The sequence below is a fragment of the Lagopus muta genome, chromosome 20 (genome assembly GCF_023343835.1).
Source record: "Lagopus muta isolate bLagMut1 chromosome 20, bLagMut1 primary, whole genome shotgun sequence".
Lineage (NCBI taxonomy): Eukaryota > Metazoa > Chordata > Aves > Galliformes > Phasianidae > Lagopus > Lagopus muta.
The window spans coordinates 5,420,643-5,444,611 of record NC_064452.1 but is presented as its reverse complement, the minus strand read 5'-3'; the positions used below and the strand labels follow the sequence as shown (position 1 = coordinate 5,444,611).

Genomic DNA, 23,969 nt, shown 5'->3' with positions numbered 1-23,969 from the left:
TGGGCAAATTCTGTACCATCCTTCCCGCACAGAATCACCCACATGTGAGCCTCCCAGGTCTGAACAGCTCTAATTACTCTTCTGAATGTTAAACAGCTCTTTAATGCCTATCTGACTAACGGGCATTAAGCCCACAGCAGTGACAGGCTAGCAGTTACCTGGTAGATGTTTAACAATCCTGCAGGTCGCTGAAGAATACCAACCTGACATTGACTGCTTCTGACTGGCCTGGCCTTAACAGACACATTAATATCTGTTCAGGTTTCTTGCTTTAAAACAAAGCTGTGAAACTAACGTGAATTACATAAATATTACATTTTATCTGCTTTTCCACTGTGTTGTAATTGCCATAAGGTCTAACGACAGACGAGAAATCTATTTGTAAAGGACCACCAGCTTTATTAAACCAACCTTGGAGTTTACATATTAACTGAGGTCTATGGTCACAACCAAAGTATCCTCAGTGCATGGTATTATTAATACAATTACATCAACATTAGCAGTGACACTGGAGTTGCACAGCACGTCGTTGTCAGAATTTGACTTTGCAAATCTTGTTTAGAACACCCAGCAAAGCTAAGCCACGTTCTGAGCAAATCTAGACAAAGAAAGAAAAAAAAAAAGCACTAACAATTGAGTTGCCTTCCATTCTTCCTCATCAGAAACAACGTGATTTGTCCTCAGAAGGGAATCACTGTAACTGTACTCCTGGATACATCCCCCATAGAAGCTTCCTTTTCCACAAGCAGAGAGAAACGAACATAAAGCTGGCACCAAAACCTGGAAGAGAATAAAAAACTGCATTACAGTGGCCCCACATATTTTCTTGTACTTGTTTGATTAGCTCAGCCTCTTCTCCTCCCTGAAAGGGCTGCACTTCACCCCTCTGCAGTCCCATGGATTCAGATCAGTACAGCCCATCACTAATTCCTAACCACTGAATCAGGTGTCAGTGAAAAGTTACTGTGTTTTCAAAAATAGAAATTAAAACCCCCTCAGCACCTACCAGGCATTCTGAGTGTCACTTTTTCTGGGTACCTCAATAGGTACCTAAGAACCCAGGTAATCTTTTAGAGGGGTCTCATGACATCAGAGAAGTCATTTGAAATCTTGTCAGGTTTCAATTATCTTTCTGATAATCAACATTATAATTATCTTTCTGAAAATCCACACGTAATAAAAACCATCTCCAATGAACAGCCTAGGGGAATCCTACATTAGGCATATTCTTTCTCTAACAGCTGCATTAACAATAATAGCTGCAACATCCTCAGCCCTACCAGAAGAGAAGCAGCTGAATGACTTCTTCACCTGCTCCTCTCCATCTCACACCCAACAGACAGCATGAGAGCAGAGCACCAGAGCCACTCCTGACAACAGAGCTCACAACTAGAAATGCTGTTCGCTGCATTAGTGCTAACAATCACTAGATGATAACAACTGCTGATGAGTGCTTTACCAGAAGAAGTGTCAAACTCCATTTTACAGAGTCTACATTGCATTTACAAGCTACAGAGGCTGTAGCACCTGGAGGTCCGAAAGCCAGGCCACACGTAGGAGAAAAGCCAAGAAACCTCTCTCACTGCAAGCTCTGTACTAAATGATATTGCAGCAAGATACACAAATCCAAACAGCTATTTGCCAACCCAGTTTTCAAATCAATATTTTTTCTACTGCTAAAAAAAAAAAAAACTACGATTTTTTTTTCCTATTTCAAGCAGCAGCAAAGTTGTTTGCTCTAGAAGAGTTTAGCCTAAATAAGCTCAGAGAGAAGATTACGTGATCATGCCCTGGTCAGAGCAAAGACTAGAAGTCTCAGCAATACCAGTTCAGAGAATACTTCACTCATCATTGCTTTGGGCAAATCTGTTTCCATTCAACGAGAAATCTGCTCCCAGATCAGAAAATAGCACAGAAAAAGTTCTAGTTCCAGATGCTTGTTTGCTTCTAGAAAAGAAGAAAGAAAGAAGAACAAACAAAAACAAAACACCACCATGTCAGTCCAAGGCTGGACTGAAGACATAAGGAAGGGGTTGTGGCTGACTCAGGAAGCACAAATTACATCTCCCCACGTAACGGGAAGGGGTGAACCCAGAAGTAGCACATATTAGAGCTAGCTAGAGAAAGGAGAACATCCTTTGGACTTAGACTGCTGTTTGAGGAGTGCTGCATAGCCAGAGAGCCCCTCCACTGGCTGGGTGAGTTGACTTTTCCTTCTGTATATAACTGTAGGTCTACCTGCTTATACTCAACGCAAATAAATAACTTTTATTTAATAAATAAATAACTCAAAGTTATTTATACTCAACTCCCTGACATAGCACTGCTGTAGAGGTGGTACTTGGTGCCATCAGTGTGCTGGCTTTCACTCCTTCATAGAGCTTGTGTGTTCAGCTGCATGTGTGACAAAGCCGAATGAGAAATGGAGAAGGAAAAGCTCTCCATTTCTTCTTCCTGAACACTGCTGCTCAACCAGCATGTATCTCCTGCTGCACACAGAGACCCCTTTTATTGCTGCGCCTTTTACTGCTGCTCCCTTGGCTTCAAACTTAAAACTCCACCTTGCACACAGCAGTGCAACAGGTAGAAGGAGCTGGCTTATGTGTTGCTCATCCACAGGAGCAGCATTTTCTGCCTCCCTAGCAGTGCTTGCTGTTACAGCTAAGAGGCTAAAGCGTGCTTTGCATGTAAGATACAGTAACCATAAGCTGAGGTGCCAGGAAGGCCCAGCACCAGGCGGAGGAAAACCCTGCCACAGAACCCCGCAGCAGCCCTCTAAGGGCCCCCAGGCCTATCTTAACCCGACCCCCTCCTCAAGCCACCCATCTCCTCCACGCACTCATCCCTGACAGCCAGGCCCTGATTCCATCCCCTGAGTCCCTGATCGCCTCCGACGCCTCGCGCCCTCTGCAGCCCGCCCGCCCTTTCCCCGCTCCTCAGAGTCCGGCCTGCTCCCCTCAGCGCCCCGCTCACCGAGACGCCATGCGCCCAGCAACAACTTACCGCTTCGTCCCGCCCCCTACCCGGCTCCATCCAATGGCAACACGCGGTTCTACTGACTCAGGAGCTCGCCAATAGGAAGGCGAGGCGCTGGTGCGAGCTTTTCCCGCCTTGCTTGGTTGAGGTGCCGGCCCGCCTTGTGAGGCATAGCGGCTTTCTCTTTCGAAATGGGTGTGGTGAGCTTTTGTATCCGTCTGAGTAAAAACAGGAACAAACAGCTGCTAAAAGTAAAAAAATCATCCCATCAGCTCAACAGAAAGTGCCTTTAAAGGAAAAGTATGACCATGATTTGGTACAATAGTTAAACGAACAGTTGCTCGCTTGCGATTTCTTCCAGTATCTAAAGGGGCTGTGAGAAAGGAGATGGGCTCTTAGAGTCTGTGTGATGGGACAAGGGGAAATGGCTTCCAGGTAACAGAGAGGAGGCTGAGACTGGATGTAAGGGAAGAGAGAGATGGTGGTCTGTGGATTTCAGGCACGCTCTCTGTTTTGGAAGCGGTAGGTAAGTGCCGTGCAGTGGGTGCTGCTGCTCTGGGCTGTTGCAGGCTGCTGTACTCGGAATAGGGGAGGTGGCATGGAGGAAGCACAAAAACTCCCAGAAACCAAAGGTTGGGACCCATTTGGGGGAACAAATTATTACAATTCGTTTAATCGCTCATCTCTGTATTTGCTGTTTGGAGAGTAGCTGCTGCTAAGGTAATGTTTTTTGGGGGGGAGCATCTGGAAGTGCGATGTTTTGACATAAATGGTAAGCAGTTTTTTTTAACAATTGTTCCAGGCCCAAAATGGCTCTTGAGGACCATCAGCCGCAGCCGCCGGTGTGGGTTGATGAAGCAACACAGTATCCTGAACTAGTTTTGTGTGTTGGAAAAATAACCTTTGGTGAGAAAGCAAGAAAAAAGATGCCAAAAAATTCGAAACAAGATCAAAAACACATCCTTGCCTCTGCAGTGTGTGCCTTGCTAAACTCTGGAGGAGGTGTGGTAAAAGCAGAGATAGAAAATGAAAAGTACGACTTACAGAGAGATGATATAGGGCTGGATTTACAAGATATTTTTCGTTCTCTTCTTTTATTTCCGGATTTGACAAAATACCTGGACTTTAAACAGCAGGATAACAACCTTTTGATTTTTATTAAAACATGGAACAGCGAAAAGATGTCCTCAATCTCTAGCTCTGCAAAGCCACGTATCTGTAGCCTCAGTACTGGGTTGTACACAAGAAGTGGTGCTTCTCTTTCCCACGTGACCCCTGCTGAAGCTTTGCTTTTCCTTGAAGAAAAGCAAAATAAAGCTAGGGCAGAACATAGCACAGGACCACCTGCTAAAAAAAGGAAGACAATGGCTGCTGATGAAGACATGCATATTGTAAATAACACTGTTGCTGAATTGTTTAATAGGGACCAACTGCAGTGTGGAGAGACATTGAATTTCACGGAGTCAGGGAACATAGAATTTAAGCATTTTTCCACTGACAAGTTTTTCACTCGTGTTAAAGAGATATTGCCTCAGTACATCTCTGGATTTGCAAATGCACGTGGCGGGTATTTGTGGATTGGTGTGGATGATAACAGGGTTGTACAGGGATTCAAAAGTGATGATGAGGGCCTCAAAAATTTAAGAAACCTAATTGATTATGTTTATCAGGAAAAATTAACCATCTTCCATTTCTGCAAACGTGGATGTGAACACCGGATAAAGTGTGAACACAAAATCTTCAAAGTGTATAATAAGACTGTAGAGCACTATGGCTATGTCTGTGCTGTGAAGGTTGAACCATTTACTTGTGCAGTGTTTGCAGAAGATCCGCAGTCATGGCTGTTCGACGGAGGCACTATCAGGAGACTGAAAGGAAATGAATGGGCTGCGTGGATGACCTCTGCTGATCCAGGTCCGTAAGACTCAGAATAATCCACTCCTGATTTTGGTATTTCCTTTGGTTTTCTTTAGGTTGGATTCGGTCCAGACTGTCTTGGTCCTGCCTTTTAGGGTCTTTCTCCAGTGTTGCTACCAGCTTGGCAGGCAGAAAGGTGTAGACAGAGATTATTAATTGGCCAGTTCTTGGGCAATGAAAGGAGTATCACTAATAGAGCTAGAGATCACAACAGTAGTTAGAGATAAGAAGACCAAGAATAACTCTATGATCCGTAACTGGAGTCTATTCACTGCTAATCAGCTGTTGTCCACTCCTTCTGTTTATTTATCACATTTGTTATTTTAAATAAGAATAAAAGGTTTAAAACCAGCATGAGGATGGTTTGTACACCTTGCACTAAGGGGCAGCAACAGCTCATGCTATAGTATGTTTTCATTTCTCTTTTCCAGATCTGTCACAACTTTCTGAGAACTTTAAGCTGGAGCTCAGTGTGACAGGGGGGCCGCCCTGTGCCAAGTCAGTTTACTCACACCGGGGCCTTAACAGCCTGGATGATCTCTGTGAGCAACTGTTTCCAGGTAGGTATACGCATTGCTTTCACTGACTGATAGGTCTAAAGATGAATCCCAAGGATGTGATCAAGGAGTTTGAAGAAAGTATTTAAACAGGTGAGGGAGATGGAAATGGTTTGCAGATCTGATGGCAACGCTGCATCCAAAGGTTGGTGCCCTTCCCCAAGGACTGATACCTTCCAGATATTAATATGTATATATGATGGAGCTCAGCTAGCTGAACATCTCTGGGGACAGAGCATGGCTGTGCCAATTTTTCACAGTCTACTGAGAAGTGGGAAAGATAGTAGGGTAAGTTCACTTGGAATCAGCCCAAAATATGTAAAAAGACAGGGCCTGGAAGAGAGCAGAATTTCTGTGGCACTGCAAGATCAGCCAAGTGTCCGGGGGCTTTTCTATTGAGCTGTTTGTTAATTTGTCTGCTAGGCTGGTTTACCTAAGCATGGCAGGAATAAGCTGGCCCTGTGCTGGCATCTTTAGTAAAAGAACTGTGACCTGGGTAGGAAATGTAAATACTGCATCATCAGATAACTCAGCATTAAAAAAACCTTAAATCTAGAAACACATGAAAAGGGCTTTCAGGCAGCTAGGATCAGTATTTGTGGTCTTCCACCAGTATGAATCTTCTCAGCATCATTTTAGAGGGCTGGATTTTTATACTTTATATTAACACCAACTACTTCTTGTGCTCTGCATTGATAGTGAAATCCCACAGCCTAATATATACTCCAGAAAAACTCAGTAAAGATCTCTTCCAAGAGCACCCGGGGCTGAAGAGTTTAATGGATGAACAGTTGAAGGATGTTTGTGAAGGAGTTGTGATATTTTCCAGAAGCTGGGCTGTTGAGGTTGGCCTGTCAGAAAACCAAGACATAATCTGTGACGCCCTCCTAGTAGCCAACGGCAGGCCACCTATCCTCTATACAGTAGGTGAACATCTCTCTGAGGGTTTATTTCACTACTCACGACGCACAGCCTGGAGGCTGAAGGAGAAATTAGTCAACACTGGAGGTTATACTCACAAACTGTGTGTAATACCAAAGCTACTGACTTTGCCTCTCAGCTCTAACTATGGAGAAGAATGGGATCTGAATGTTCAAAAACTGTATCCTGAAGACTACGGCTCAATCGACAGCGTCAGCTTGAAAAACCTCTTGCGTTCTCTCATCATAGTTTTGCTGAATTTCAAATCTTTCTTGAGTGACTCTGTTGGCTTTGAGTTTTTGAACCTCTTGACCATTGAACAATTCCAGCTACTGTCAGAAAATCTCCACAAAACTAAGAAGCTGTATGTTTACGGTCTACCAGGAACAGGAAAAACTATTGTGGCCCTCAAACTCATAGAGAAAATAAGAAATATGTTTAAATGCAAACAACAGGAGGTTCTTTACATATGTGAGAACAACCCTCTGAAAGATTTTGTGAGGTAAGTCTTTACTCCTGTTATTTTTTCAATATGTTCTTTGACCAACACTTTTTGAAATAGCTGAGCACTGGTTAGATTTGGTGTGCCAGGTGTCCATCACCATTGCAGTTTTCAAAATGTGTATTTGGAATGAATTTTTATTAAGGTTCACTTTTTTTTCTCTTGACATCCCTAATATCTGCTGATAAATGTGATTAAAATACCACGGGCATTATTTTGTTCTGATCGAGTATAACTTGTAGTTTACCATGCACAGAGACTGTTTTAAATCCACTTGCATTTCTTCTGTAGAAAGAAGAACATCTGCCAAGCTGTGACAAGAGTAACCTTTTTGAAGAACGATTATAGTTACGTGAAGCACATAATAATTGATGAAGCACAGAATTTCCGAGATGAGGATGGTGATTGGTATGGAAAGGCATTGGCTTTGACTTCACCAGAGCACTCTGAGCCTGGCTTTCTGTGGATTTTCTTGGACTACTTGCAGACAACTCACTGCTTCTCCACTGGTCTTCCACCACCAATACAGCATGATCCTGTGGAGATGCTAAACAAGGTGGTTCGTAATGCTAGCAGTATCTATTGCAATCTAAAGGACATAATGGAAAAAATTGTAGAGAATCCTGCAATCGGTATTCTGCAAGCACGTTTACGGAGGTTGGTACGTACAGCCACATGTGCTCGTGGTGTCAGAGGCTACTTTGAAATAGTATATAAGAAAAACCGCTGTGAAATAGCAGAGTATGTGGCAAAGCATTGTCATCATTATCTTAGAAGTGGTTACTCTGAGAAAGATATAGCTATTCTGTGCTACAACAGAGTTGAAGTAGTGATGTACAGCAGAATACTGAGAGGAGCATTGAGGATGTCAAAAGTATTACCAAGACAAATGGGTGAAGGGCTAGAGGAGTACACCGTTCTAGACAGCTTCCGTCGTTTCTCTGGCTTAGAAAGAAAGATTGTGTTTGCTATTATTCCTTATCCCCTTCCCAACCATCATGACGTTTTAAATAATATATTAGTATCTGTAGCATCCAGGGCTAATTTAAACATGCACTTGTTATATGAGCTTTGGTACACAGAAACAGCTCACTGTAGTACCATAAGTACTGCTCGGATACAAATCTGGAGAGATTGGCAATTGAGAACTTTAAGCTCTTTTATATTATCTGTAGCATCCAGGGCTAATTTAAACATGCACTTGTTATATGAGCATTGGTACAAAGAAAAAGCTCACTGTAGTACCATTAGTACTGCTCGGATACAAATCTGGAGAGATTGGCAATGCAGAACTTTACGCTTTTTTATATTAGTACCTGTAGCATCCAGAGGTAATTTAAGCATGCACTTGTTGTATGAGCTTTGTTACACAGAAAAAGCTCACTGTAGTACTGCTCTGATAGAAATCTACTGCATAGCTCAGGAACTCGAAATTGTAATCTTATTTGATAGGCACCTAAGGAAGTACTTTCTTAGCCACCTAATGGAGTAGAAAATGAAGCCTTCTGTCCATGTTTTAACTACTATACACAGAAATAGCACTTACGAGAGACCTTCCCACTCAACTTCAGCAAATCACTATGAGTTAGAACCACCTAGTTGTATCAGCTTTGCATTACTGACCTTAGGTATCAGTAGCACTTCTGTCTTGGTTTCAGACATGCCAGTTAGGCAAAACTCTTAAATGCAAAATCCTTTCAAAGAGCAGATCCAAAATTCCTAAAACTGGATATCCAAAATTGAAGGCTGGTTGAAAACAAGCCACGGACCTCCATGTTGTTTTCCACTATAGAATGGCCTGTGGCTCAGCTGGTTTGGAAGAAGAATCTAATACTCTCCCTTTATGCTTACAAGACACCAATGATTATACTGGATATAGTTAAAATAAGACATAATACCCATCTGGATCAGCCTTGGAGTAAACTTGCCTCAGGCTGTCAAATCTGTTAGCGCAAACATTCTTGCTTCTCTTACTTCTGGAAGCTGGAGGCATCTTCCTTTTTTCCTTAGCCATTAACTGGTAGTCATTAACTAGGGAAGACTATCTGCACGATTCCCTTCTTGTCCTCCACACGTCAATCATTTAATCATGCCCTGCTGATCACAGGAATGTCACTAACACTCACTACGATCGGAAATATTTTAATGTGCTTTCAGATCACTGCAGAATATCATATTTCCTGTGCACTTAGATTTCTGTTCTGCTGCAGACTAAAGCAAGTCTTTTATTTGTGTTATGCATAGCATGCATAGAGAATCTATTGATAGGAATGCAGATGTTTATACAATAAAATTGCAGCGTGGTTGCCAACTGGTGGCTGCTTGTTCTTCCTTCGTCAGATGTTTTCAGTATTCCCTGTTGGGCCCTCTGTGTGTTTCTGGTGTGAACCTCAGCTTACGTCATCAGTGCTGCCTCTTCATCTAGCTGATTTTCACATCTTTGCACATTTGATATTTTGAAACTGGTGTGAATTAGCTTGTGCCACAAACTGGTTATTCTAGGTTGCTCTGTGTTTTGTAACTTTGCAACTGAGTATTGCCCTCGACCATTCATTTGCTTGATTAAAGCAAAGCAGCAGAGATTCTACGTGGAGCAAAGTAGTGACTTTATTAAGAGTTCATCCTCCACTCTTACACACTGCTTAAAGCCATTTAAAAACACAAAGAAAAGCACACACTTTATGTTCTGACCACTGGATGGGAGGCAATTAAGCCTGGTGCTACCGTGGTACTAGGAGCTGTGAATGGTTGCACAACTGAATGGGGGTCATGAATGGATTTACACCATCTTGAGCTCAGACGGATGCTTTCTAAATTTCTGATGCAAATGCCTCCTTTTCCAAACACCAATCCCTCAAAACTCTCCCCAGGCTCTATTCCTTGCCTTGGCGATGGGGTTTTCTTCATGCCTCTGTTCTTCACATTTCTCAGTAAGTTTTTTTCCCCACCCAACCCTCTCTGGTACTTTCCATTTCCTCACGCTCGAGAGAGAGGTTTGATCAGCCCGTAATCCATGCACTTTGTGAGACAGTCACGTGCTGCGTTAATTACATGCTGCTTCTTGGGCTCATCTTCTTGCTTGCCAACAAACGTCAGGATCTCCAGGAGCTCTGACTCCACCAATTTCTTTGCCAGCTCTTTGCTGGCGCTGATTAAATTGAAAGCGATGACCAGTCCACGGTGCTGCACGTCCATGTTATCGTGCAAGCAGAGCCTCTGCAGGATTTCAAGCCACTGGGTGGTCTTCGAGGAAGGGAAATGTTGTTAGTACTGGTCTGAAGAATACCTCAATCAAATTTTAAGGGCGTAATATTGCATTCCTAACCTTGCCTGACAGCTTATATGCTGGGCTTCACTTGAAGAACAGCTATAGATTAATGGTTTCATCTCTAAGATGAAGCCTTGGAAGCTGGCTTAAGAAAAGTTGCTTTACTTTCTGTGGGATGAACAAGGAGCATGCACACTAAGTTCCTCACTGGACAGCTGACGGACTGCATCTTCCTTAAGAGAAGCATTCAAGGTTATGCCTACACTGTTGGTAATTAGGCTTATGTCTTACCACTTCAGTCATCTTTGAGCAGAGTTTCTTTTGTGCTGCTGTAAGCATGGCCAGGGTTCCTGCTGCTGCTTTCTGGACCTTCTCATCATCCTCACCACACAGTAACACCACCAGCTTCAGCCGGTCATTTCCATCAGCCACGAACCGCTCCTGAACCTGGAAAAAGTCACAGAATCCAGAGACAGCGCAGTGTGAATGCATCATCGAGGTGCCTCAGGAGCTGCTGCACGCAGCCAGACCTGAGATGCAGTTACCTCCTTGCTGACCACCAGGTTGCACATGCATTCCGTGGCTGCCTGTCGGAGTTGGTCATGGTTCTCAAACATGTAGTTTTCAATGTCTGGCAGTGCCCTTTCTTTGACTATTTTCATCCTGTGTTGAAGAGGAATCAAACCACATCATGAGATGGGATAATCATGGAATGGTTGGAGTTCAAACAGACTCCCAGAGGCCATCTGGTCCCACTGCTGCAGTGCATAGGGACACCCACAGCTCCATCAGTGCTTGCAGCTCTCCAGCCTGACCCTGGGGGTCTGCAGGGACTGGCATCATCCCAACTCTCAGCAGCCGATGTGGTGCCTCACCACCCTCATTGTAAAAACTTCATTACATCCAACCTAAATCTGCCCTACGTTAATTTGAAATCATTTTCTCTTTTCCTGTAATCAACCTAAAACATTAACTGCAGACAGATGAGAGATGTGGGGGGCTTGAAATAAATCTGCCCACAGCACAAGGACTCATGATATGTGGTTTATTCCTTGCCTAATGCAAATTGAATTCATGCAATTTTTCCCCTTTCCAGAGGAAAAACACTTCTTACTGGGTATTTTATGGATCTTTTTGTTCAGAGACCTGAACAAAAAGGCAGAGGCAGCTCAACTTAACCACTCTTCCCAAATCTATGAGAAAAGCATTGAAGTAAAATTCAGATTCACTCCTGATAAAGCAGCTGGGCGGGGAAGAAGCCCAAAAAGCAGCAGCACTCACCTAAGCTTATCACTTCTTCCTGAAAAATTAGTGAGTCCCAGGAGAGCCTCATAGTTCTGGAGGCCATCTCTCTCGGTGTTCAGCAAGCTGACGAGGGGCCTCACCACCTCGTACACCTGAGAACAAGAGGTATCACTACTTTTCCATATTGGTGATATTCATTTGAATGATATTGGTGATTTTCATTTGAAAAAAGAAAAGTAACAAAACAAGTGGTTTCTCACCTCTCTTTTTTATTTTAAAACTCACCCTCTCTCCTGGGAACGCTATGTCTGGATTGGAGATAGCAGCAATTTTTGCCAGGGCATGAGAAGCTTTTATCTTGCCAACATCTGTGCCTTCCACAGCCAGAGGTATCAGGGCCTAACACACAGGAAAGCATTAAATGTCACCTCCCCTCACTGCAGGATCCCAACAGACATTTAATGCACGTCAGGCTGGGCTGCAGGTAGAAGAGGAATCACCTTTCCACCACCTTGAGCAACAATGGTCCCACGGTCCTTGGGGTCATCACATAACGCGAGGAACACCCTGCAAAAACACAGCACCGCTCACTGGAGCAGCAATAACCCCCCTCCCTCACGGGACAGGACAAAGGCTTTGCAATTAACTCTATCCCAGGCAAAGCCCAGCAGCCCAGCAGGCACCTGGCGATGAGCTCCTTGCTCTGGTCTGTCAGTATGGCACTGTCAGCTTTCACCATGCAGGCCAAGGCCGAGACAACGCCAGCTTTTAGCAGCCGCTTCACTCGTTTCACGACAAAATCCTTCTTGTCCTGCAGAGGGGAGGACATGGCAAAGAGATTAGCCTCTAGCAGCTGCCATCCTGCTGGGGAGCAAAGCAGGTTCAGCCTGATAGGCTGGGAACCAGGAGACCTGGTGGCTGTGATGATGAATACACCAAAGAAAATCATCACAGAATGGATTAGGAAGAGACCTTCAATATCACATAGTTCCAAGCCCCCATGGGCTCGCTGCCCCCTACCAGCTCATCTGCCCAGAGCCGCATCCAGCCTGGCCTTAGCATCTCCTGGAATGGGGCACCCACAGCTCTCTGGACAGCCTGTTCAGTGCATCGCCCCCCTCTGAGTAAGGAACTTTCACCTAACATCTAAAATCTTCAGACCTGAGCACCTCCTGGCCACACACAGCCTACCTTGGGATGCTCCTCAGGCACGTGTTGCTTGGAGAATTTGGCCAGTTGCACCAGCTCTGGGACCAGCTCCTTTGTATCGTAGCTGTTGGTGCAGTTCACCAGTGCAGAAGCCACAGAATACAGGATAGTCTTGTCACTTGTCTGCACAGAGAAATAAAAGTCCCAGTTGAAGTGCTCACTGGCTTACTCCCAGATGAGGGAAAAACTGAAGTTTATGGTCAAACAGGACACAGTCCCATCAGATGGTGTCAGAACCTTGATGCCTTTGGTTTTCATGTGGTAACACCTATTACAGTCACTGATAGTAAAGGTTAAGAGCAAACTTCTGCTCTTATCTGTTGATAACAAGTTTTGGGTATCTCAGCAGCACATACAAAACTGAACTTCTTCTAAACTAGAGATGAGGGTTTGCAGTCAGAACTGCTCCTGCTTAGGGAGATAGCGTTACTCTGGAGAGCTGCTACAAGAGGGATGAGAGAACACTGTAAGGGGGTAGAACCTTGGCTAACTCAAACATAGCTTGCAGGGCTTGCTCATCTTCCACAAAGTCATCTTTCACGTCTGCATCCAGGGTCAGATATGCCAGTCCTTCCACAGCCCACTTCCTGGTGCGGGCATCAATGCTGGTGTTGCACAACCACCTGGAAGAGAGAAATCTGCGTTTATCTCAGGAGCCAGGACTGGTTTCTTTGGAAAGAAGGAAGGAAGAACAAATGTGCTGAGAACATTTCAGGCTTGAGCCTGCACTTGGGTTCTACTACAACTCCCTATGGGTGCTTTGGGACAAGAACTTTTCTTTCAAAAGGACAAGAGGGAACGGCCTCAAATTGCTCCAGGGGAGGTTTTCAGGTTGGATATTAGGGAAAACTTCTTCAGAAGAGTGGTAATGCAGTGGCACAGGCTGCCTGGGAAGTGGAGGAGTCACCATCTGTGGAGGTATTCAAGAACTGTGGAGGTGTGGCACTGAGGGACGTGGTCAGTGGGCATGGTGGGATGGGTTAGGTTTGAACTTAGGGATCTTAGAGGTCTTCTCCAACCCTAATGATTCTTTGATTCTATGATTCTCCCTGCAGGCATTTCCGCAGCAGGGAATGAAGCCAGGGAGGAGCACATAGTTATGCTTTGCAAAGTCGGGAATAACAGAACTAAAGCCAAGGTACAACTCACTTTCGGCACTGCCTGGCAAGCTTCTCCGTGGAGCCCTCAGCAAATTGCCGCAGCCCATAGTCTGTCCCTCCTGCTGAGCCCAGCTTGCAGAGACCCTGAGGAGGAATTGAATAATTCATTAATCCTCTAGTGTTTCTGCCCAAAGTCAGCCTAAACCAGTATTGGAAGTCAAGTCTAAGAGGAAACATCCAAAAACCCAATAGGCTTTTCAGCTTGTCGCACAGCAAATTCAGATGTTGTGCCCTTATTGGATGTCTTTAGTGGAAAATTAAGCAGTTTTGCCCTCAAGGTTACCAGTAATACCTGTGCTTTTTCTGGTCTGCATCTTCCTTTGTAAGGAAAGCACCAGAAGCCATCCCTGAGCTGTGGTGAGCAATCCCAACACGTCCCCAGCACGTCCCCAGCACCTCCTCCCTCTGCCAAACCCAGGGTTAAGGAGGTGACAAAGGGGCTGGATCCTTACCACTAGGGCTCGGATTTTGATCTTCTCATTCTTGGTCTTCTTATAGATCTCCTTCAGGAGTGTTATTCCATTAGAGATGATGAAAGTGGCCCGGCTCAGCTTGGTGGAAGCGTGGATGAGGGCTTCCACAGCCACCAGCTGGTCGATCTCCCTCTCGGACCCACACAGGGCAACCATCATCTCCATCACCCCCTTCATGCCAAGCAGCTTGTTGCCCAAGTCAAAGGGCCCTTGCAGAACTCCAGACACCATCTGGATGGCGTGGAGTGTCTTGTCCATGTTCTGTGGGTCAATTTTGCTCCTGCATGGGGCAGACAGAGTCAGCGTACAGTTTGTGCTCACTGATCTCATTCCCTTGAGTAGCTCCTTGTGGGATAGGAATTAGTGAGCAGTTTTGTTTCAAGAGGATAGGGCTTGATTTTTGGGTGGTGTGGATCCAGGAGGTGAACTCAGTGATCCCTGTGGCCCACTTCCAACTTGGGATATTCTATGATTTCTCTGCTGGGCTGAGCACCATTAGCAAAATATACAGGTATCTGGGACACGCCAAGCACAGATTCATGCAAAGATTGTAATCCACCTGGTAGGAGTACATGAGGCTCCATGCTCAAAGATCCTGTAGGATCTCAGGCAAATCCTTAGCTCCAAAGGCCTCAGTTTGGCATCTAAGAAAGCCCCACGGCTTTCTTTAGCCCTGCAGGGAGCCCACCCCACTCACTTGATGTACTCCTCGCAGATCACACGGTAGTTGTCGCGCTCGGGGTCGCAGCGCAGGTCATCGTAGAGCTTATTGAGGAGGATGGAGGCAGTCAGCTGGGTGTTCTCTGTCAGCGGAAGGCAGCCAGGCATCTCAGGAATCTGACCCACCACTTTCAGTATCTTTTTTAAGCCTGGAAACAATGAAGTGATACGGCTGCTAGAGGAGAGAAGGCCTGTCCAAAACTCAGGATGCTGTTTGCTGGGTTTTTGCAGTGAAACAGCCAGCTGAGTTGCCAGTTACTTTATAGCCTGATCACATCATCTTTAGACAAAGAAATTATCAAGGGATTTACTGAAAAGAATGCTCTGCTCATGGGTTTGTGGCATTGAGCACCTCCCAGGTTAGAGCAGGGATGAGAGGAAGGACTCACCATTGTCAATGACAAAAGTGGTCCTGCTGTTGTCATGGTCCTTCAGGTCCTTTCTTGGTATGTTCTTGTTGAGGAGGTTGAGAGCTCGGTCTCGTCCCTGCCCAGATACGTTCTTACTGACCAACATATCCAGCAAACGCATCGTGATCATCTTCAAGTCTTTTTTAGTATCTATACAGAAGCAAGGCAGCAGCAGCCAGTCAGGAGAAGCTTTCTCTGAAAGCTGGTGAACTCAGAGAAAACCAGTCAAAGCCATCACATGGCTGCAACTTTGGTATTGAAGTTAGAGAACCAGCTCCCTTGCTTCTCCAACAAGACCAAGGACTGCCATTACCTAGCACGAGAGCCTCCTCCTTGCCATGGTGCTCCTCCTTGCCCTGCCCCAGCAAGCAGTCAGTGATGGTCTGCAGGAGGTTGCAGACAGCCAGGGAGATCTCCTCATTGTCCACCGACATCCACGAGCAGATGTTGTCAATGCCCACGTAATGGAGGATGGCAGTGGCCTGACCCCGAAAGGAGAGAGCAGAGCTGTTAGCAAAGGGCATGAGCGCATTGAACAGCTGTGATTTTTTGCTCTCCAGGTACAAGGCAACAGCAGTGAATGTCCCAAGCTGCTCACCCGAGCCTTATGTCCTGTGCACATGCCCGAAAGTGTCCTCACGGCTGCTAGGACCAGCTCAGCATTTTTGGTTTCTATCAGCTGCAGCAGCAAACTGACCCCATTGTTCTGGAAAATCCTCTCGGCACCCGCTTCCTCCCGGCCCAGGACTATGAGGTTGTTGGCAGCCTGGGTGGGAGAGAGAGGAGAGGTCAGCAGCACAGCTTCCAGAACACCTCTGGGATATGTTTGGGATCCCCAGCTCTGATCCCAAGCATCTTCTCCAGGTGCACCTGGAGGTCAGTCTTGATCCTCCCTATAAAAAAAACGAGTCAGCACCTGGAGAGAAACGCAGGGAAGGTGGCAGAGATGGACAGGTTGAATCCCAGTTTGGGTACTTTGGGGCCCACCTTCCCTGAGCACAGGAGCGATGCCAGATTCTCACCCTCTCTCGCCTCTCCTTCTCGCTGTTCTCATCCAGCAGGATTTCAAACATCTTCTGCACCCGCATGTCCGTGGAGAACTGAATGCGCAGCTGTGCCAACACAAAGTGTGTGCAGCATCAGAAAACCACAAAGCAATTTTCCTTTTGCACTTCAAGACAACCACGGTCCCCAAATGGCGGACAGCAAGCTGGATAACAACATGGGCATCGCTTCTCAGAAAGCAGGTATGATTGCCCAGCTCACCCCAATAGAATTGTGACTCATTAAGGCTGGAAAAGACCACCAGGTCATCTAGTCAAACCCCAACCCATTCCCACTATGTCTACAAAGCCATTGAATCATGGAATCATTAAGGTTGGAAAAGACCTCTAAGATCACAAAGCCCAACCTCAACCCATCCCCACTATGTCCCTCAGTGCCACATCTCCAGGTCCATGAGCCCCAGGACTTACCTTCTCCTGGATGTCAGCCCCCAGGCGCCTCAGGGTCTCCTGGAAGTTCTTGTTGCGGGGCTCCATGGTCGCACATTTCTGAGCATCTTTGAATGCTTGGTCCAATTTTCCCAATTTTTCTAGAGCTTGGCTGCGCCGGTACAAAGCTTTGATATCCGAAGAATTGATGTCAATAGCTGGGAAAGGGATCCAAAGGTCAGGGCATCAAGGTCTGCTTCTTGAAAATCCCCCATGTAAAATCTGCTTCAGGTTGGATATTAGGAACAAATTCTTCTCATAAAAAGCAGTGATGCATTGGCACAGGCTGCCCAGGGAGTGGTGGAGTCACTGTCCCTGGAGGTGTTCCAGAAAGGGGTCAATGTCACACTGAGGGGCATGGTGTAGAACAATCACAGCCAAGGGTGGATGGTTGGACTGGGTGATCTTAGATCCTATAATATACATTGGCTACATTTCCTGGATGCATAGGTATTGTTATCTCAGAGTGAACTGGTATCAAACCAGCACTGATGCACCAAACTGCTGCATCTCCTTTTATACCTTCTCCAGCACTTGTGTGTTAGGGGACACAACACCATGAGAACAGTGCCCCAAAAGCAGATATGAGTGGGCTGGAGCAGATGAACACAAACACAGCCTCTCCTTACCTCTAGATGCATCTGAGGCTGCCTTGGCATATTCCTCCTGCAAAACCAGAGGAGCAGAGCAATTCATCAGCAGTGAGACAGTGGAGCGTGACCCCATTGCTGGTGCAACTCAAGCTGTTCCCACTAACAGGGCACCCTGATGAAAGCAATAGGAGCCTATGGAAGGCAAGAAGGGAGCTTTGGGTACCATCTCACTGGTGATGGAAGGAAACAAGCATGTCTGGTATGGGTCAGACAACAACAGCCTGCAGGCAGCAATGGAAAAGCCTGTAGCAATTTGGGGTTGGGACCATTGCTGAGCCAAACCAGCTTGCTCATGCTATGCGGATGGGACCCAAAGCTTTCCTCACCTTTTTCAGGAAGCACGCTGCCCGGTTGCGGTACAGCACGGCCTGCAGTGCCCTGTCCTTGTTGAGCTTCATGGCCTTCGTGTAGCTCTCAGCAGCTCTCTCATAGTCGCTGGCTTGAAAATATTTGTTGCCCTCCTCCTTCAGCTGGATGGGGTCCTCCATCTGGGGAGCAGAGGAAAAAAAAACCCACACATTTTAGGCTGCTTGGGAGTTTTAAGGAAAAACATGAAATTTGTGCCCCTTCTGGTTTGGGCTGCCTGTTGAATATCCCTGAACAAAAGCACCTTACCAGTCTGAAGTGCTCAGAAAATCAAACTGCTCCTTGAGGCTGCAGCTCCTCAGCAGTAGACCTCCACAGCTGTAGATCTGTAGTGACCAGTGAATAGAAATAAAAGAACAAAAAAGAGCTCAGAAAGTCTGGAGAGTCCAAACGGCTGGGGAAAGAGCTCACCTCCCACTCCAAGTTTGGGCAAGAGCTGGCAGCTCCTGCTGCGTGTCACTGTCACCTGTCACCACTGCCTGTCCCCTGTGCTATATACGGCTGGGGGCCACCGCCAGCCAGCGTGTGGGGGGACGCTGTGTGTAAGGGCACACAGCTCTGGGCACCAAGAGGGGATGCTGCTCTCCCACCCACTGGGTGGATCCCTGTTATCCATCACCTGCAGAGCTGCATGGAGAATGGAGTGGGAATGGGAGGGCTTTGTGCCATAAACAAATCAGTTCACACGGCTGACCCCCGTCCTAGTGCTCAGCGCCTTGTCCCTTTCTATTTAGGGAGGCATGAGACAGCTGCACAGGGACAAGTGGCTCTGCCTGGCAGCTGCCAGCACCTTCCAGAACAGCCGTAGAGAGAAAGCACCAGAACCCCCTTCCCTACACTGCTTTCAGTAGGGGCAGCTTCCCCCTGACAGCACTCACAGCCCAGCTTCCATGGCTAAGTAAGCCATGTTTCCTACCAATACATTCCGTGCAGCTCAGTGGGTGCTGGGGGCCCTCTGGAGGATGAGAAAGCAAAAGGAAATTTTTCCTGAGGAAATTCAAGTGTCTGGCAGAGGGGGAGAGAATCAGCCTTTGTGTTTCCCCATGTGCCCTTCATCTTTGGGGACAGCAAAGAGCCTCCCAGTGCACCCTCATCTTCCACCACACAAACCCACCTGCACACCCCAGTAGGTCTGCTCAGAAGCCAGCCCCAGGCAGTCATCATCTCTGGTGTTTCTAGCCACTTGCTCACATCAGATCTTGGGAAGAGCCAGCCTGCTCTGTGGGACCATCACCCCCCAGGGACCATCAAGGCACCCTCCAGCAGCCCTGGGGCAATGGTGGGGCTCAGAGGGGCTGTGCTGGGCACACGATGCCTAAGGCTTCAGCTTTGCTCTGGGACATGATTTAGTGGTGGGTTGTTAGAGTTAGGGTATTGTGGTTAGGTTGTGGTTGGACTTGATGACCTTGAAGGTCTTTTTGAACCTGAGCTATGCTATAATTCTGTGGTTACTGAAGAACATCGACTGTACTGTACCCTATCTTACCCTACACTTTTGATTCCAATATTTATAGACTCTGGACCACTGGATGGCCATTTAGACCCAGCTGGTGAGGCATCCACTACAGAGACCAGCTCTCAGCTGTGATTCCCTTACTATTGCTGTCCAGAAGCAGGATCACGGTTTTTGGAAGCATCCTTGGGGGTGATCAGACCGCTAGGGGGGGTGCGGAGCCCGGCAGCCCTTCCGCAGCCGGCAGGAAGCAGGAAGGGCGTTGATATGGGATGAGGTTCGATACCGGTGGCATTTTAGGGACCCCTCGGCCACCCGTAGGTGCGGGCTCTGCGTGGCTCCGCGTGGCTCTGAGCGTTCCCGGACACGCGTGGGGCTGCTGGGGAGGGCTCGCCCCGTGGGCACGGTGATGGGCTGCGTGTGTGGTTTGGGGACGGGTGGCACTAAAGGGACCCACTTGGGGTCACGCAGCATCACTGCGGTGTGGGCGGCCCCTTGGGGATGCTGCGGGATGCATGTCCTCATGGTGCACCGTGGTACCCCCGTGTACACTACGGTACCCCTTGGGTGCCCATCCTATCTCCCTACAGGTCTCTGCTTCCATCCCTGCAGCGCTCCGTCCCGCCGTGCCGGGGCCATGGTGGTCCTGCGGGCCGGGCTGTGCCCTGGTCTCACTGAAGAGATGATCCAACTCCTCAGGGCAAGCAACATCAGGACCGGTAACTTGGTGGGGGATGTTGGTTCCTGCCCCTTTGGGGTATCAGCACATTCCACCCTTCTTGTTTCTGTGTCATTTGTAGTGGTGGACTTTGTGTCATCGGATCTGGAGGACGTTGCCCAGAACTGTTCCCTGTCTTACAAGGTACCGGGTTATCCCTGAATCCTCCCTAAGCTGGGCACTCACAGCTCCCTGCTTGGGTGGGCTTTTCTGGGGGATCTTCTGCAGGGCACGTTGGTGGCTGTGGGCTTTCTTAGGCCCTTTACAAACTGTCCAACAGGCGCTGGTGGCTGTGCGCCGTGTGCTGCTGGCCCAGTTCTCAGCCTTCCCTACCAATGGAGCAGACCTCTATGAGGAGCTCAAGAGCTCCACTGCCATCCTGCCAACTGGCAGCCCCAGGTGGGTGCCCAGTAAGCTGTGATGTGGTGATGCCCCCAGTGTGCTCAGTGTTGTCCCATTTGTCTCCAGCAGTTGTCACCAACCCCAGCCTGGCTGTGCCCATTGAGAGCAGAGGTGACTTTTCATGTCCTGTGGCTGTGAAGTCAGCTGGTCTCTGTCCCTTGAGGGATGACACTGCCGTTGTTGTCCTTGCAAGTGCCTGCACACCTCTTGGAATTGGCTGTATGTCTCAGTTCTAGACTAGAGAATGTGCTGCCCTCAGCCTTCCCCTTGAGAAGAGAGTTATGGATCTGGGAGGGTTTGGAGTGATGATTTCCCAAGGCTGGGCAAAGAGATGACTTGCTCTTTGTTGCCCAGGCTTATTTCTCTTTCTCCAGTCTCCTTGTTGGCTTGTTACAGTGGGGATGCAGAGAAACCCCAGATGTTCAAACCTGGCTCCCAGGCTCTTTCCCATCTCAGCATGATTCTCTTGCACTGCAGAGCTGCTGCAGCCCACGGTGTATGGAGAGTCAGGGCTGGAGGGTGGGAGCAGAGCCCATGGCTTCTGCCTTTGTGAAGTGGGTGATAGGTACTGGTATGTGGGAGCACTGTCCCCATTTTGTGGGATGCATATTGAGCATCCTACCTTGTGCTCACCCCACAGCTTGGACCAGCTGCTGGATGCAGGGCTTTACACCGGGGAGGTGACAGAGCTGGCAGGAGCACCAGGCAGTGGGAAAACACAGGTGAGTGGGGCAGGGGGTGACCTGGCCTGGGGTCGGGGACACCGAAGGCTCTCATTGTGCCATGGGTGGGCAGCTGATGACCGGTCCATACTGCTCCAGGTATGCCTCAGCATCGCGGCCAGCGTGTCCCTTGGCCTCAGGCAGCACGTTGTCTTCCTCGACTCCACGGGGGGGTTCACTGCTTCCCGCCTCTACCAGATGCTCCAGTCCCACGTGGAGGACAAGGAGGAGCAGGTGAGTTCTGTGTTTTTCCTGCTTGTATGGGCATCAGCCCACCGTTATCCTCATGGACTCTGCTGGGCCCATTCCTACTGAGGCTGGGTGCTGTTCTTAGTGGAGAATGGGAGAGCCTGACTCAGTCCCTCACCCATTGCTCCTTGAGCTTGCTCTGCTGTGCTGCTGCCATCATTGCTGTGGGGACAACAGTGTTCATGGAGTGGGGGTAAATACAGGAAAAATGAAGGCCCCTGGCTCTGTGGCATGGGCAGGAGGGACATGGGTGTGCTGTGCGTGCAGTGCAGGTTGCAGGGTGACACTGCTGTGTGTCACAGCTGGAGGCCCTGCAGCGGGTGCAGGTGATCCGCGTGTTTGACATCTACGAGATGCTGCGTGCCCTGCATGAAGTGCGGGACTGCCTCTCCCAACAGGTAAGGCCTCCAAGTTCCTCTCCTTGACAAGTGTCACCTCATCCCAGGGATATCCAAGCCTCAGTGCAGCTGTAACACCTCTAAAAAATGTTGCTCAATGTGGCACGGTTGATTCTGTTCTGCAGGTGGAGAGCTCGGCGGGGCCGCTCAAGGCAGTGCTCATTGATTCCGTGTCAGCCGTGCTGTCCCCACTGCTGGGTGGCCGGCAGTCAGAGGGTGAGCCCTGAGCTGCTCTGTGGGGCGGGGAGGCTGATGGCAACGTGCTGGAAATGGTGTGAAGGTGCTTATGAGCACCATATATAAGGCTCACACAAGTCCAGCGTCAGCAATGGGCTGCTGAGGGTCAATGGTTGGACTTGATCTTAGAGGTCTTCCAACTTGAGTGATTCTATGATTCTACCTCTGGGGTGAGCTCTGGGGGCTGCTCCCTCTGTTTGGGTTGAGCACTCCACCCCTCAACACCTGCTCCACCTGCAGGCTTGGCCATCATGATGCAACTGGCCCGGGAGCTGAAGACATTGGCCAAGGAGTTCAGCGTGGCGGTGCTGGTGAGTGCTGCTGTCCGTGAGCATTCCTGCCATGGCAGGGAGCCCAGGTTTAGGAGCCCCTGGTGCAGCTGCTTTGGCTGATTGGTTGGAGGGAAAGAGCTTCATCAAGTGACAACTTAGCCATCATCTCCTGGTGACCTCAGGAGTTTCACTGAGTTTTACAGCCTGTGTGTGTGCATGGCAGGTGACCAACCAGGTGACAAGGGACAGCAGCACCGGCGCTCTCAAGTCAGCACTTGGCCGCTCCTGGAGCTTCGTGCCCAGCACCCGTGTGCTGCTGCAGGGCAGAGCAGCGCCGTGGGAGGAGGGCACTGCTCCACACACTGCCTGCTTGGCCAAGTCACCGCGCCAGGTGGGCTCTGGCTATAGAAAAGGGAGGTGTGGGTGTGGAGCAGTGGGATGCAGAGTCAGCCCCCCCAGGGGGACACACTGCAATGGGAGAGTGGCAGATGTGTGCTACTGAGAAAGGCACCTGATGCCAGCAGCCTGAGCTCTCGGGTTTATTCTGTTAAATGAGGGGCACTGCTTGCAACCTGGGTCAGTGTGTCCCCAAGCCCATCTCACTGTCACGGTGCTCGAACACCTGCAGAGATGTGATCCTGTGCTGAGTAATGGCAATAACGGTGCACCTGGGGTCTTCTCAGAGCAAAGTGTGCTAAACTGCATTCATTCAGCAGACCCAGATAAAATGAGGGCATTGGCAGAAAAAAGTCCTCAAGGGGATGGAGCTGGGGGCTTTGGCTTGGGGAAGGTGCAGCTCATGCAGGCTTAGTAGAGTTGAGCTCTTCTGTTTCCTGCTGCAGCCAACAGGGATGCAGGTGCAGCTGGATATTGGCAACGATTATGTGCAGGAACAGAGGCCAGCGACACCCACACCATGACCCTGATGGGGACAGAAAAGCAAATGTCAAGGTCTGGGAGAGCTGTAAAAAAAACCATGCAGACACTGAGCACAGACTGCCTCTGAGTCCCACAGCACAGAACAGTTCCTGTTCTTCTGCCTTGTGAGAAAACGTGTGTGGGGTTCCCTGGAGAGCTCTCTTGGCACATGTGTGGTTGGCATGGGGCAGGCAGGACCCCTCCTCTGCCACCAGTGGGGCTGTCCCATCCTTGGCATTGCATTGGTTTGTGGTTTTGTTCCCACCTCATAACTGCTGCCTTGGGCAGCCCATGGTGCTCTTGGTTGAGAAATAAAGGTGTTGCACACTGTTACAGTCCAAGGCTGCGATTCAATGAGTGGCAACTTCTGCTCAGCTTCAGATTTCTCAGTAATCCTTAGCATAGGTGGGGTGAGTTAGTGAGCAGGGATGCAATGGGCACTGGATGTGATCCCGTCACTTTGACAGCCCTGCAGCGTTTTGGGGCACTGCTGTGCTGCGTAAGACTAAAATTCATTTTAAAGTTACAATTTTTGTGCTGCTCTGGGATTTCCATGCCTGCGGCTGGTTATGCTGGGGCAGTTTTCCTGACTGCAGGAACTCACAGAATGATCCTTATGGGCAGGAGGGCTGTACAGAGCCATGGTTTTGTCTGGAGCAGAGGGGTTTTCCATCTGCCTCCTTCCCCTAAATCATGGGAGGTTGCAGTCATCAGCCCCACGTAATGCCGG

The 23,969-nt window shown here is 48.3% G+C and overlaps 3 protein-coding genes and 1 non-coding gene across 10 annotated transcripts; 2 read left to right on the top strand and 2 right to left on the bottom strand.

Annotated features, from left to right (window-relative positions):
• The first annotated feature begins 775 nt into the window (after positions 1–775).
• Positions 776–9,363, top strand: LOC125702966 (schlafen family member 5-like). 4 transcript variants are annotated; one of them, XM_048966869.1, is made up of 5 exons: positions 776–2,198; positions 3,779–4,890; positions 5,325–5,453; positions 6,150–6,873; positions 7,165–9,363. In XM_048966869.1, exons 2-5 carry the CDS (start codon positions 3,786–3,788, stop codon positions 8,363–8,365), a joined length of 3,159 nt encoding a protein of 1,052 aa, XP_048822826.1. In that variant the 5' UTR covers positions 776–2,198; positions 3,779–3,785; the 3' UTR covers positions 8,366–9,363. The 4 variants fall into 4 exon arrangements, with proteins under 4 accessions (XP_048822826.1, XP_048822830.1, XP_048822828.1 ...); XM_048966873.1 differs by lacking the exon at positions 776–2,198 and adding an exon at positions 3,107–3,171; XM_048966871.1 differs by lacking the exon at positions 776–2,198 and adding an exon at positions 3,178–3,502.
• Positions 1,760–1,857, bottom strand: LOC125703198 (Z30 small nucleolar RNA). The gene has a single exon (XR_007380788.1). It is a non-coding gene; the product is annotated as a Z30 small nucleolar RNA (small nucleolar RNA).
• A 99-nt stretch (positions 9,364–9,462) lies between the features above and the next one.
• On the bottom strand, positions 9,463–18,395 carry UNC45B (unc-45 myosin chaperone B). 3 transcript variants are annotated; one of them, XM_048966875.1, is made up of 21 exons: positions 18,282–18,395; positions 18,120–18,196; positions 17,831–17,992; positions 17,481–17,517; positions 16,834–17,009; positions 16,381–16,470; positions 15,957–16,124; positions 15,672–15,840; positions 15,338–15,508; positions 14,926–15,097; positions 14,208–14,508; positions 13,745–13,839; positions 13,077–13,218; positions 12,578–12,718; positions 12,070–12,197; positions 11,887–11,953; positions 11,672–11,785; positions 11,423–11,538; positions 10,687–10,804; positions 10,433–10,588; positions 9,463–10,116 (listed from the first exon to the last, which is right to left on the bottom strand). In XM_048966875.1, the coding sequence occupies exons 3-21, from the start codon at positions 17,990–17,992 to the stop codon at positions 9,850–9,852; spliced, it is 2,790 nt and encodes a 929-aa protein (XP_048822832.1). In that variant the 5' UTR covers positions 18,120–18,196; positions 18,282–18,395; the 3' UTR covers positions 9,463–9,849. The 3 variants fall into 3 exon arrangements, with proteins under 3 accessions (XP_048822832.1, XP_048822831.1, XP_048822833.1); XM_048966874.1 differs by lacking the exon at positions 18,282–18,395 and having other exon boundaries at positions 18,120–18,275; XM_048966876.1 differs by lacking the exons at positions 9,463–10,116; positions 18,282–18,395 and adding an exon at positions 10,147–10,309 and having other exon boundaries at positions 18,120–18,275.
• A 1,149-nt stretch (positions 18,396–19,544) lies between these two features.
• On the top strand, positions 19,545–23,582 carry RAD51D (RAD51 paralog D). 2 transcript variants are annotated; one of them, XM_048966663.1, is made up of 11 exons: positions 19,545–19,644; positions 19,914–20,042; positions 20,124–20,185; positions 20,322–20,440; positions 21,084–21,165; positions 21,265–21,399; positions 21,717–21,812; positions 21,938–22,028; positions 22,290–22,360; positions 22,545–22,712; positions 23,164–23,582. In XM_048966663.1, exons 1-11 carry the CDS (start codon positions 19,596–19,598, stop codon positions 23,239–23,241), a joined length of 1,080 nt encoding a protein of 359 aa, XP_048822620.1. In that variant the 5' UTR covers positions 19,545–19,595; the 3' UTR covers positions 23,242–23,582. The 2 variants fall into 2 exon arrangements, with proteins under 2 accessions (XP_048822620.1, XP_048822619.1); XM_048966662.1 differs by having other exon boundaries at positions 19,914–20,185.
• The last annotated feature ends 387 nt before the right edge of the window (positions 23,583–23,969 follow it).

Bases quoted from the DNA above. Each gene is read 5' to 3' on its own strand.
- LOC125702966 (XM_048966869.1), top strand. From the start codon at position 3,786: ATGGCTCTTGAGGACCATCAGCCGCAGCCGCCGGTGTGGGTTGATGAA. The intron at 4,891-5,324 runs GTCCGTAAGACT...TCTCTTTTCCAG, and splicing joins GATGACCTCTGCTGATCCAG to ATCTGTCACAACTTTCTGAG. The intron at 6,874-7,164 runs GTAAGTCTTTAC...TTTCTTCTGTAG, and splicing joins CCTCTGAAAGATTTTGTGAG to AAAGAAGAACATCTGCCAAG.
- UNC45B (XM_048966875.1), bottom strand. From the start codon at position 17,992: ATGGAGGACCCCATCCAGCTGAAGGAGGAGGGCAACAAATATTTTCAA. The intron at 17,010-17,480 runs GTAAGGAGAGGC...TCCCTTTCCCAG, and splicing joins AGCCTCAGATGCATCTAGAG to CTATTGACATCAATTCTTCG. The intron at 12,719-13,076 runs GTTCTACCCCCT...TTCTCTGTGCAG, and splicing joins CTATGTTTGAGTTAGCCAAG to ACAAGTGACAAGACTATCCT.
- RAD51D (XM_048966662.1), top strand. From the start codon at position 19,596: ATGAGGTTCGATACCGGTGGCATTTTAGGGACCCCTCGGCCACCCGTA. The intron at 21,166-21,264 runs GTGAGTGGGGCA...ATACTGCTCCAG, and splicing joins CAGGCAGTGGGAAAACACAG to GTATGCCTCAGCATCGCGGC. The intron at 21,400-21,716 runs GTGAGTTCTGTG...TGTGTGTCACAG, and splicing joins TGGAGGACAAGGAGGAGCAG to CTGGAGGCCCTGCAGCGGGT.